General features: G+C 37.9%; 1 protein-coding gene across 2 annotated transcripts in view; it reads right to left on the bottom strand.

Annotated features, from left to right (window-relative positions):
- Snap25 (synaptosome associated protein 25) overlaps positions 1 to 13,566 on the bottom strand; it is a 76,548-nt gene that overhangs the window by 13,170 nt on the left and 49,812 nt on the right. For both annotated transcript variants that reach the window (XM_031372040.1, XM_031372039.1), the window contains exons 3-4: positions 11,951 to 11,992; positions 6,310 to 6,358 (exon numbers count right to left, since the gene is read on the bottom strand). In XM_031372040.1, coding sequence (XP_031227900.1) covers positions 6,310 to 6,358; positions 11,951 to 11,992 — 91 coding nt within the window. The remainder of the gene's footprint in view (positions 1 to 6,309; positions 6,359 to 11,950; positions 11,993 to 13,566) is intronic.

The following is a 13,566-nucleotide window of genomic DNA, read 5'->3' as shown; positions in this document are numbered from 1 at the left end:
AAGAAAACAGAATACACTGTTGTCTTTGGGACAACAAGAGAACAGTAAGCAGGAGTAGACATAGCTATGAGTTTCTGCTCTTCCCTAAGCAGTGGCTGGACAGCCAAAGGTGGTCTGTTTTTGGTTTTCTTTATCTAATTCATAGAAGCTGGAAACAGAACGTAACATCTGCACAGCAATACTGTAGGCAACAAAACATTTCTATTGGTTCTTTCAATCTTATAAGTGACTTGTTACAAAAGCTGGGGAAGAAATTTTATTCTTCTGCCATGGTTCCCCAGGGTCTACAACGGGGACCTGCTCAGTATCCACCTGGTCAGAGAACAAGAAGAATGTATGTCTCTTTGAAAGAGGGGCAATAGTTTGGCACCTAGAATGGCATTGCTCCATTGCTACAAGGAAAGCTAATCTCAGTACATCTGAAATACAGCTTGATACTCATAAAAATTCATCAGTTCTAGGTTGCCAGGTTACATAAACCAAATTGATCAATTTCTCACAAATGTCATCAGTTTAGGGGAACTGTAAGTTTAATGAAAGGGGATTTGTCAAGTAGTTTTTAAGACCATTAAAGGAGAAGTGCAATATAATGTCTTGGCTGTCTAATGACAATGTCCAGTTAAAACTTTACTCCTCTTTTGGTCTAGAGGATAAGATTGATCAGCACATTTCTAGCCTACGGGCATAAACAATAATCTGAAAACCATTCCACATTCATGTGTGCTATAGAAATTGTTACCATACAACCTAAAGGAGGTTCGCTAGTGATCCAAAGTATGGACGACATGAATTGAGATAATAAGAGATTAATTTTGCTCTCTTTAGTGAGGCTGAAGAAGAAATTGTCCCTGACTAGCTATCTGCTGCTTCTGCTATGCTTTGCAGAAGCCGATGAAAACGCTCCAGTGTTTATCCAGCTTGGAGGGCACAGCAATGCAGTGCACTGTCAAATGTACAGAGGGATGATCTGAATATCTTTAAATGCAAGGAGATTTCTCTCCTGTCTTGCTTCCTCAACTGTGAGAGAACATTCCTTTCTCCTTGCCTTCTTTCCTCCCTAGTTGGTTTGTTTGCATTTGACACAGGATCTTTCCCTGTAGCCCAGCATCCTAGGTAGTGGATTGTAAGCTCACCATGCCAAGCTCAATAGTTTGTTTTTGTTTATTTCTTTTAGCTAGTTTCCTTTTAGGAATGCAATAAATCAGTTTGTGAATCAAACTTAACCCCTGAGTGAGAGGATTCGGGTGTAAGAGAAAGGATTTCCCAAACCTTTTAAAATTTTCCTGGCCTCCTACATGTCTTGGTCGACACAGTTCTTGCCTTCATCAATGTGTCATCTTGCACACAGATATAAATAAGGATGCTAGTTCAAGTCAAACAGTTGATGATAGCTCAAACAGTGCTGTGTTAGAATGAATTTAACAAGTACCTGGGCTCAAAGGGCAAATTCACTGCAGGGCACAAATAATGGGTACAACGCACATACATGATTGTGAAGGGATGAGTCTTCAGATGTTTGCACTTCCTGACACATTTCTCATAAGTTAGAAAACAATGAATAGCTCCTTGTTTTTGCAAAACTAATGACTCTCTGACAAGATTTCAGAAGTCTTATCTCTGATGCCTCTAGAGAACAGGAAGTAATGTATATATGCACATGGACCCCTAAGTGGTTTTGGACCTGTGAGTTAGATAATTGAAAAACAAAAATGAATACATCCATATTCACACTTCTGAAAGCTGTATTATACCATGGATTTTCAGCTTTGTTGGCAAACATGACTGAAAGAGAAAAGTGCGATGCTGAATTTGATAAAAAATAGAAAACAAAAAACACCCTCTCAAAACAAACAAACAAACAAACAAACAAACCAAAGAACCCAGCATAGAACTATTTTGTCCAGCTTTTTAAACAATGATATTAGCTTTACTGTGCTGAGTTGAGTTTGTGGGCATAATTGACACATTAAGACTTGGTAGCCTTGGTAGCCTGTGAAGCACTTCGCAGGAAGTTTGTAAGAGCATCCCATGTCTTTATTTTCATTCCCATGAACGGCTGCCATCTGTGAGGGTCTCATAGCATACTGCATGGCGTCTACTACATCTTCTCTCCCTAAGTTTGTGCATTTGTTCTTGGAGGTTGAGAAGAGAACTTTTGGGGTGGGTTATGGTTCAGGAGTCATCTAGTCTTCTGTTAGATAAAAGTACATGTTGCTAGCAGAAACTGAAAGCTCCTTCCTTCTCCCAGATATTTAAGTAATGGATTCTCTGTGATAGATTCACCAGCAGCAGAGAACTTGCTCAGGGACTTGTTTAGACATCTTTTCTATTAATATCATCTAAGTAAAGGGTGTTATATTAAGGCTCTTAGAATACTCAGCCCAGTCCTAAAGTAAAATACAGTAAGTGTTTTACCTAGTGTGCAAGCCTTCATACTAATATTCAGTTAAAAGATACTGCCTATATGGTTTCCACTTTGCTTAGCCTTGGAGAACACAGTGAAACTTATTTAAACAAAGCTACACAGTCAAATACCCACAGTGGCTGAGCCATTCCTACCTGAGGTTGGTTAGTGGACGTTAGCAAAGGGGTGGGGTATTTTCTGAAATGCTGCTTCGTAGTGTAGTGTCATTAACTTTAAGGTAAGAGTTAGCTGGCTCTCAAGATGGGCCTTGATTTTTGTCTTTTTTTTTTTCTGCCAGCAGTGGACAGAGATTTTATTATTTAATTTAGAGCTCATTATATGTAAGCTCTCAGAGAGTCTGGACTGAGTTACCAAGACAACAAAGAAAAAAAAAGCCCAGAAAGAAATAAGAGAAACAAAAGAAATAAGAGAAAAACAGAGGTTAAGGTTAGATTATTCATTTTAACACAGAAACCTTTAGGGGACTTTCCTGGGAGGCAATACTTTTAGGAGAACAATAGTCCCAGGGCTCTGCATGTCTCCAGAGTTGTCTGGGGCTCCTTGTTGTCTCCTGATACCTGGGTATAAATCAAGAATCCTATAGGGAACTTCTCAGTGCAACTGTTCAGTTGGACAACCTGCAGAGGTCTGGCCTGCCTCCACGGGACATAGAATGGCTCTCTAGGAGGATGGCTGTTGCTTGTGGTTCTTTGAGCAGCTGGAGGTACAAATAGTTAATATTTTGGATGTCAGGCAGAGACAAGATTAATACAGCATAAACTGAAGATAAATTCAAAAAGCAGTTACTGATCTAAACAAGTAAACTTTGCACAAACAGAATCAAAATGCTTTTAGAGGCAGAGACATATGCAGCTGTCACTTGCAAAGGTCTTAAGTTCTTAGTTTAGTAAAAATGGAATGTGTACCCCTTAAGACAAGTCCCAGATCACCCACTTTTGGAGATTTACAATCAGAGGGATTTTGTTTTGTTTTGTCAGTATGAGCTGTTCATAACACATCTGCAATAACACTAGCTCTCACAGGAAATATGCTTATTGGAGGAATCCTGAATGTTTTAGCTGAAGAGATTCAGTGTTTTCTCTCTCTCTCTCTCTCTCTCTCTCTCTCTCTCTCTCTCTCTCTCTCTCTCTCTCTCTCTCTTTCTCTCTCTCTCTGTTCTTTGTTTCTTAGATAACAATATAGATGTTTGTGGGGATCATGCTGTTTAAAATTATGATGAATTTTTGCATATGTATGGGGATTCCAGCACATTGTACCTCTAGGTTTTCTTGATCAAAACACAAAGATATTTGCAGCTCAGGTGAGTAGGCTGTTCATTTGCTATCCCTCTTCCTCTGTTTTCATCTGAGATGCCAGGAACTGAATCAAGGACCTCACTCTTGTTAAATAGGTCCTCTACAATGGAGCTACCTGTTCAGCTGTTCTCTTTGGCTCTATGTCTCTCTATGTCTATTGTTTTCTGTGCCTTTATGTCAGTATTTTCCAGAAGAGAAAAAAGAACTTATCCCAAGTCTTTCTTCTGCTATAAAGCTACTTTCTCCACACTGCTGACTACTAACTGGAAAAGCGGATAAGTCAGAACTGCTTCTTACCCAGGTGTTTTTAATTTTGCTTTGGGAATTGTCACTCTTCTATGGGGGCACCCTCTGTGTCACAACTTTTAAGGCAATGACTTGCTTCACCCCACATTTCAGAGGTAACTCGTTGCTACACAGACCAAACCAGCATTAACTCTAGTAAACCTATGGGGTAAGTTCTCAAGACTGAACCTGTTGTAATATCTTTAGAACAGAACTCAACTGTACTCTTAATTTTAGAGATTTCAACACAGTGTAATTTGAACATTGGAAGAAAGGTGATGGGTTGGTGTACAATTGTCTTTTTTTCTTTTATTTTTATAATTATTTGGTGTATTCTGAAAAAAGTTTAATACAAATAAATACTATAAAAATGAATGACTCTTTATGATAGCAACACTGAGGAACCTGTTGGAGAAGTGGGGCGTAGCTTTGCATTTGTGAATTGTATGGCATTCGTACTGAGATCATGCTTTCTCAAGATATGAGTCAATGTCTGGGCATAGTGGGGCTGCTCAATTTGTGGCATTTCTGCTCAACATGGGCTTTTCTTCTGTACTTGGAGTTAGGAATCTTAGCTCCTGGGCTCTCCATTAACCTAGCTGAGACCTTCTCAGAACATTTCAGTAATCTGGGCTCCTTCCAATCTGTACTTCTTTCCTTTCCTGCTCCTTTTCTAGGTGTTGGTCCCTTTTCACAGTCTGAAGGGTCTTCCTGTCACATCCAGCAATCATTGGCTTTTACTATCTACATAAATCCAACACTGGCATTTCCCAATAAATCTCTAATACTTCTAATTTGTGTCTCAGAACACCTCAAGTGCTATGACTTTCTCTCTTCTCTTCTTACTCCAACTTTAACTCTCCAGAAATCATTAAACACTTATCTAATGTACTAGGTTGATAGCAGAACATCTCTTCATGGCCATATCATAGCTGGTTTGCTTGATCTCTCCACAGACAAGTAGTTAGATCATTCCTAGTCTTATACAGTTACAGGTAAAGCATATTCATTTTTAAAAACATAATTGTAAATCTTTAACTTTTGTTAAAAATTCTAGGACTTGAATGTCTTGGTTAAAGATAGGAACACTTCAAAACTGAAGATATGGTTATCAATTTGCTCCTTATGACATGTGTATCAGCCCGAGGCATCCATGTGAAAGTTAAGAGTTTGTTTTCTCAATACCCTCTAGCATTGGTTATTGCCAATTTTTAAAATTTGTATCTTACTGAAGAAATCAACTTGCTAAAACTGGCATGTCATTATCACTAATGGTTGAGACAATATTTTACACACCTGTTTGCAAGCTTTAAAGCTTTATATCTCCTCCTCATTTTTCTATTAGTTTTTTTTCCTTTGATGATATGCATAGGTTTTCTCTGTTTTAGGAAAAGTGTTTTATGCCAAGTTATCAGCATGGTAATTTTCCTCTCAATTTGAAACTTTTGCTTAGAATTTATTGTGTCTTTGCTGAAATGAGTTTTACATTCTTATATTTCCCACTGGAGAAAAAATTATAACACTAATTTTTTACTAATGCTTTTACAAAGTATGAAAATGTTCAAGTATCTAGCTATTATAAGAATTCAAAATGAAAACAGGAGAAGAATTGATGGCTAGAATTATGTACATTGTTACCAAATCAGTAGATATTTTGAGTCAAAGAAAACTATGATATTGATGTTATAGTTCCCACCTTAGTGTGTGGAGAAGATATACTGAGGTTCTCCAAGGTTTGGTTTTTTTTTTTTCCTAGCCTTTCCAAAAAATGCCTTTAAAACAGCTCAAATACTCTGACTGGTTAAAATTTCTACTTTCTAGACCCCACATGAAAATAATTTTTAGTTATTTAGGAAATTTCGGTAATAACTTGTGAGCCAAAACTTCAAGATGCTAAATTTGGATGGTCAGGAGCAATGTGTATTGTCACATACTATATCCCATAACCTAACGATATTAATTGGAAGGAAACCAAATTTATTGGGAAATTTCATGATAAAAAGAATATGTAAAATTATCAGTCCTGTCTAAAATATTGTCTTTTAAGAAATACACAAAGATTTTGCTTTTACAACCTGTTATAGCAGAGATAGCAGTATCATTTATTCAGTCATGAAGAAGGCCTTGACATCTCCTCATTCAGTATTTTCAGAAAAGAATAAATTAGCAACTGAAGTTTCTAGAACTCTTGTGTTTATATATACATGTAACATGCAGAATGCTCATCTGGGGGTGCACAGAAAATTAAAAACTGCAAATTTATTCAGATGAAGAATTGTTCTTACTGAAGAAATCTGAACTTACCGCCTTGCTCATCCAACATAACCAAAGTCCTGATGCCAGCATCTTTACTCTACATTCCAATAATGGTAGCAAAGTTGAAAAGGAGTTAGAGAGACAAAAGAGAAAGAGAAATCAGTAAGGAGACAATTATCCCTAGAAATGGAAAATGGAGAAGGACCAAAGGGAGACAAAATGGAAGACACCTGACAAGAGCATTAAGGGACTGGGTAGGGACCAGGGGGAACTAGGTGAAAGGTGACTTTATCAGTGACTCCCTGGGGACTTATGAGGAGGCATGAAGCACATCCTTCATAGGGTGGGTCTGGATCTTTCAATACAGTAAGTGTGCATTGGAATGCATGTACTTAATACCATACAATCTCTATACTTGCAAAATAAAAATACTACAGTTTTCATTACACAGAAAGCAATATTTTCACAATCTTCTGGACTGAATTTTCTTCCCTGGCAAGTTTCACCAAAAAGTGCCCATTTAATGGCCAGGACAGGGATGCCTCATAGGAGATAAATAAGGATGTTGGAATCCTGGTTCTTATGTTTGTCACAGAAGAGAAGAGGCTGAGAGGCACAGCTCAAAAGGTAACTGACTCTGTAGAGAGAAGCCCTTCAACATTTGGAAGACAGAATGAGATCAGAACATATTTTGCTCTGAAACGCACAGTTCTGTACAATGATTCAGTGTGAGAAAAATCTGTCCTCTCCAGGGTCACTGCAGTTCTTTTGTGTATCAATCTTTAGAAACACTCCTTATCTCACTTCTTTTTATCCATATAAACCAAGACTACCTAGGTTATTAGGAGGCAGGGAGGGGAGTCGGTGCTGGGAGAAGTGAAGAGACCATCCTACTCAATTTGAAAGTTTCCATATCTGGGAATCTAACGTGTTCTATTGTATGCTACAGGGGGACACACACCAACTGGATAGACGATAGACCACAAAAGATATCTTGAAGTCTTTCTTTAAGTACATTCTAAGTGGATATTCCTGTATCTTACTCTGCATTTTAATGGTTCCCTTGCCCTTTTCTGAATTTGCCAGCCAATGATTAAGAGACAGTGTAATGAAAAACTTATTTAAGTATATGGATGTGACTATGCAGAAACATATTAGACAATATTTTCTCCCCAGAGATCCTGTACCATTCTTCTGGGGGCAGAAGATGGAGAAAAGCTGGTGACTTTTGTTAACCGAGTTCTCAGTCTATTTATATGTCATAGCATTCTATGAGGTATAATGAGTATCACTTATTTGTTTATTGCCATACAAGTATAATTTTACAATTTCTAATTAGGTACTGCATGTCTCAATACTAGAATGACTCATTGAATTAGTTGGAAGGAACAAGAGTATTGACACTGTCCTAGATGGGAGCACATAAGTGGAACATGTTCGCCTTGGAGTCAAGAAACTTGGGTTGTGCTGGAAGGTCAGCCAGTGGAAATAATGTGTGGGATTCAGTAAATGAGTCTAAATTCTAGGACTCTATTTGAAGTTGGACTGCTCTAATCTCAACTGCTTTGTGTCTCAGCTCACCTTCTGGCTAAATGGAGGCAGTTAGAGCTCTTACTTCCCACTGTCATAAGGATGATATGAGCTCTAGAAACTATAGCCATCTCAAAAGCTCATCAGTGGCTGTGTGGGATACAAGAAGGAATTTTTGGATTTGACACTAAATTCAGATGTTGGATTTGATTTGGAGAGAATCAGGGCATGTGTAGAATGAGCTACTCTGCTGCCTCAGATCATTTTGCCTGATATAGAACTCACAAAGGAAAAGAAGATTATGGCAGAATGAAACTGAGGTGCTGTGTGTGGGAACCCACACCCTGCAATAAGGCATCCTGCTCATGAATATCTCGTTTACCATTTCCTGCTATGTGTCTGAAGCAAGGTACTTAACCATTGAATGTCCCACCTTCGTCTGGGTTAAAGACAGAATATTAAAGAAGCAGTAAAATGTGGCTGTGAGTGTAAGTGAAGTCAGCTAACATATATTTGATCATGCTGGTGGTGATGGCTCTAAGCACATGGTAGGTTCTCAATAAAGGCATGAACTTAAATTTGCTTCCATTATTTTGCTGGTGGCTTCACCCAATAACTGGGAGGCTTTCAGGATATTTAGAAGACAGAGGGGCAGAGGTAGGGAAAACATTGCAAAGGGAGCAGAATATAACTCAGTTCCCTGAAGAGTTGTGTGTGTGTGTTTATTAGCAAGCCTGAGAATGAGAAGAGTGACTCTGGTTTTACCAGAGCTCAAGTCTTCCTTTCTGTTTCAGTTTGGTGTGGGAAACAGCCTGTCTAAACAGGGCTAGAAATGTTTCTGTTCATTTCTTTCTTTTGTACAATTTAATGTTCCATTTTTATTTTTAAAACATATTGATGAATTTACTTATTTTGCCAATGAACCAGGCCAGTGTTTAGAGAATATTTTACTGCTGTCCTTTCGGAATGCTTTCATCAAACTCCAAGGCATCCTAAAGCCTGGACACCCTGCACACTCTTGAACTCTGAAGGACCTCACATCTGTTTAAATTAAAAACGAAAAACAAAACAAAACCCTACCAACTTGATTTTACAAAATTATTTCTACATCGGTATCTGTTGAAGGATTCGTTCTTTTTCATTGCCAAAGCATTTTAAAAGAGAAGCTGGTATAGAAAGAGAAATGATGTAAGACACTCATGAAATATTAGTGTTTCCATAACTATTTCAGGACGGCTGTGAGGTGCCTTCAAACCTGCCTGTATAAAGCAGGATGGCTTTTTTTGGCTCAAGTTTCATGGCTCAAGTTGTTGGTATGCAGATTTCGTTTCTGCATTTAGCATCAGCACAGTTAACCTTTTTGTTTTCAAGTATTTCCTCCTGGAGGACATCTTAATGATTCTCTTTTGAGATTTAATGCTTTTATATATATATATATGCTCCCAAGGCAGGTAATGACCTTGAATTCGAACATCTATTTACATGTTAGTTTCCCAGCAATAAATCAATTTGCATCTTCTCTCCTATCTCCAGTGTTCGGTAGTAAACAGATATTTGTTAAAATGTACTCTTCAAAAATAAGTGCCCAACTCCAGGCTATGAAGTTAATGCCACCAAGTCTCTATCCTTTATATTAGTCTATGATATTTGGATTTTCTGAAACTTCTCCACTGACCTCTGAATAACTTTACATTGCCTTTGAAATACTGATGGTGACTTCTATTAAAAGACAGCCCCCCAACCTCCCTTGCTGTTATACTCTAGAGTTTATTAATGATAGTGTGATGTTGTGCTTCCGTGGGGAGTGGACTCTTTGCCTTAGGGAGACTTTCCAATTCTAGCACCTTTCCTGACTTTGAAACTGAATTCAATAAAAATTCAGTTCAATTCAAATTATGTAGTACCAATGGACCTTGGGGTTGTGTGTAAGAGCCTGGGATTTCAAAGCTCGTATTTTCCAAATGATTTCTGTCCTTGATGAATATTTAATACTGATTTTCTTTTAAGAGAATTTCCTTTTTGACTGAAAGTCAGAACATCATCTGAATAGCCAATCCCTAGACATAAGGAATGTTTCACTATAAATATACAATGACCCAAGAGAAAGTAGAGCAAACAGCCTACTCTAATAATGCCTTGCTCAAAAGCTTCTAAGGATGAAATGTCTAACAGCCTCCTCTTATTTATTAGATGTGGGAGACTGAAGCCATCTCTTTCATCCCTTGTTCTAAGATACAACTTCATGCTTGATGGAGTAACAATTTACAAGAAACAAAAACATATAATTTGAGCATCCTACTTCAATCAATGGAGCTTTCATTCTTAGAATAAATTAGAGAAGACATATTTTTGCAAGATAGTCTGACATTACTTTCATTTTAAGAAGACACTCAAGAGAGAAGGGTCCATGTTCCCAAAACTCTGAAGCACAGAGGGCTGGCTCAAAGGGGTGCCTTCTGATGCGTTTTATCCACTGCTCACAGTCTAGGCAATGTTTCAACATTGTACAACTGAGCAAATTGGAGCCAGCTCGAAAAATGTACATCATATATGCAAGCATGTACACAAGTGAAAGTGAGTTTGGGGCCTCTGGTTGTAGGTCATGAAGTATATTATGATAATAATACTGGAGCATACAAAACAGTAATTGTGTATAGTAATACAGCAGTTAAGTAGTGAGCTCCCATCTAATCTCAGAGCTGTCTAGAAACATCAGTAAGGATGTTTCTAGCTCTGGCTCCTTTTGTTGTTTCCTTGGAATACATTGGAAAATAACACATTAAGACCAATGGCCAGTACTCTTGGATTGAGGTTACTTGCCTCCTTCTTGGCATTTACACAGTATTGTATGAGCAGTGTCCTCGGAACAAGGCAAAGGAGATATTTCTCTTCATTAAGAATAGAAAGCTGCCATTCTATGTTGCTGAGATCCCTCCCTGTGGGGGCCAATTTGTGCTGCAGTGTAAGTTCAGTTTGTCACTTTTGAAATAACAGACTTTTCCTCTCAGAGAAACACATCATTACATCTCCCCACTCTTCCTGTGGTCATTCACCTCTAGCCACATTACACCCTTAGGTGAGGCACTGCAGCTTCAGAAATAAAGGAAGACAGCACTGGCTGCCATGGTGTAAGAGGCACCTACTTTTCCTCTAAGCCTTTGTACAATTTATCTTTTTTTTTTCCTTCCCTTTCATGTCATTGCATAAGCAATTCACAGTAGCATGGGGTGGGTGAATAGGCTCATTTAATCATTCTGCCAGAGAAAGCCCAAGATCTCTAGAGAAGATAATCACACATGAATTTATACATTGATAAGCAGATGCATTCAAACTGTGGCTAAAGTGGCATCTTGCTGAATAAAAACCATTAGGCTTGTTTTATTAGGTTACGATAAATATAGCCCAACCCATTCTTTTCCTATTCCATCTCTCCCAATGGGCAAGTTCAATTAATCCATTTATTCTTCCTGGTTGACTGCTGTTCTACCAAATTGGAATGAGTAGGTTTTATTGCAAATGCTCTTTTCATTCCATTATTGCTTTCTGCTCTATTTTACCCATTTAAAAATAGTTTGGGATTCATTAAGCCATGCATTACAAATGCTTTACAAATGGATGTGCAATTCAGAGTCAGTAATAAAAAAGAACTTTTATATTTACTTAATTGGACTAGATTTTTCTCTTTGTTAAAGATTTTTCCTATTTCTTCATAAATTTTAGTGTCCAACACTAAATATAATTTCAAAAGATGATATCACAAATACATATTTTTTAAAAGTTATAAATGTAGTTGCAGTCAGAACAGAATTTTAGATTAGCTGGAATTTGTTGCAACAAAATCACTACAAATGGACATTTTATGTTGGTAATTCTTCCACAAGTTAAGCACTGTTCTTTCTGCTTCCAGGGACTCTTTTTTGTGACTATTGGGAGCAGTAGCTTGGAGGTAGTAGGTTTCTCTACACTCCAGACTCTAGAGATAGCCTGGGATGGATGGTGGTAAATATACCTTGATAATTAGGTGACAACTTATGACATTTTTAGTATTTTCTGGGTTTCTGATAGGCTGTGTTAGCATTGGGAGTAAGAGGGGCATGGATTCAGTAATGAACACGGCAACACAGGAAGCTAGTTTATATTAATAGAAGCCACTTCTTACCTCTTCGACCAGTTGCAGCATGCGACGGGTGCTTTCCAGGGACTAAAATGGAGAAACATAAACACTGTTAAGAGCAGGGATAGAATGCTAGGAAAATAAGAAATACTTTTTCTACTTGAGAGAAATACAAAGGGCCCTGTCGCATATTACTTCAACTTCATAGCCAAACACAAAATGTCTTTCCAGTTTCAGTCTCTTGCCTATTGGGCTACATGATCAGATTTTCTAAAGCAATTACATGAAAGCTTATAGTCATAAAACCAAAACTATATGAGGTTGACCTTGACAACAGAGACAAATAAAATCGGTAAAAGTCATTTTGCATGCTCTGGATGCACAGAAAACTCTCTTCTATCCTTTGAGGGCGATTTCATTTTTCCTAGGGACTAGGGGTATTGAATTTTAAACATAAACATAACCTTTTTTGAGATTGTAATAAGTTTCCTTTAAAGCTCCTAGAAACACAACTGGAAGTTGTTATCGATACAAATTAAGCTGTTGCCTTAGGGTGAAAAAAATCAAGTAGGTTTAAAACAGCTATAATTATCTTCATTCTTAGATAAGAAAAAGCATGGAGAAAACTCTGAGTGTGGCAGCTGGTCCTCCAGGCACAGCATTGTCACTTTGTTCTCAGTTCTTTAACATCGGTCCAATCCAACAACTAGTGTGATTTCTCAGAGCCATGCTTTCAAGTAGGAAACTTATGTTGGACATGATCCTAAAGGAATGATGTGAATATTTGCTGGAAAGGACTTAAGTGTTCTCTCTCTCTCTCTCTCTCTCTCTCTCTCTCTCTCTCTCTCTCTCTCTCTCTTTCTGAGTAAAATGGCTATCAGCAGTGATGTGCTAGCAAATGTTTAACTGACTCTCTGGAAAAATAGAAATACATTTATCTACAGTCATGCTTATTGCTGCTGAATTGATATGAAATTAAAAAAGTACAGAGTTGACACCTAATACAACACAGTGTGCTTAGCGATAGCCCCTGTGTAGCAGGTGGATTCTCACAGAAAGCTCCTGTAGGTATTTGGTGTAGTCTGTCTACGGCTCATCATCTGATGAACTAGTGTGATTCCAACAAGGTCAGTGGAGCTGGATAACTTCATTTATGTTCATGAATAAGAGGAAAATGGAGCAATGAAGTCACAGCATTGAAACTCTATTCATTACTAAAGAAGACAATGTTTCTGTTGGAAAAAAAAAACAGGTTTCAAATAATGGAGGACTTCCTCAAAGTTTTTATATTTAAAAACTACTTTTTTGATTTTGAGAGTTTCATACAATATATTCTTATTATATTTGCCTCCTCTATCCTTCCCCCTCACTTCCCCCAGATCCACCCCTGCCATTTCACCCCCAACTTTTGGTATTATTTTCTTAGCCTAATAGCTACAGACAAGCAAACTTTAAAGGTTTTATATACATTATTTATATTTTCCCTTTGGTCTTAACTCTAGGTAATCAACAAAACAATAAAGCAAGCCATGACTGGTAGCATTTGGCAATTCTGGGTTCTAAATAAGTCTGGGTGCTAAACAATTGCTATTTGATTTCTGAGTGCAGTGAGTTCTCTCCCTCTCCCTCTCCCTCTCCCTCTCCCTCTCCCTCTCCCTCTC

Source organism: Mastomys coucha, unplaced genomic scaffold (genome assembly GCF_008632895.1).
Source record: "Mastomys coucha isolate ucsf_1 unplaced genomic scaffold, UCSF_Mcou_1 pScaffold15, whole genome shotgun sequence".
In the NCBI taxonomy this organism is placed as follows: domain Eukaryota; kingdom Metazoa; phylum Chordata; class Mammalia; order Rodentia; family Muridae; genus Mastomys; species Mastomys coucha.
This window is presented reverse-complemented; position numbering and strand designations above follow the sequence as displayed.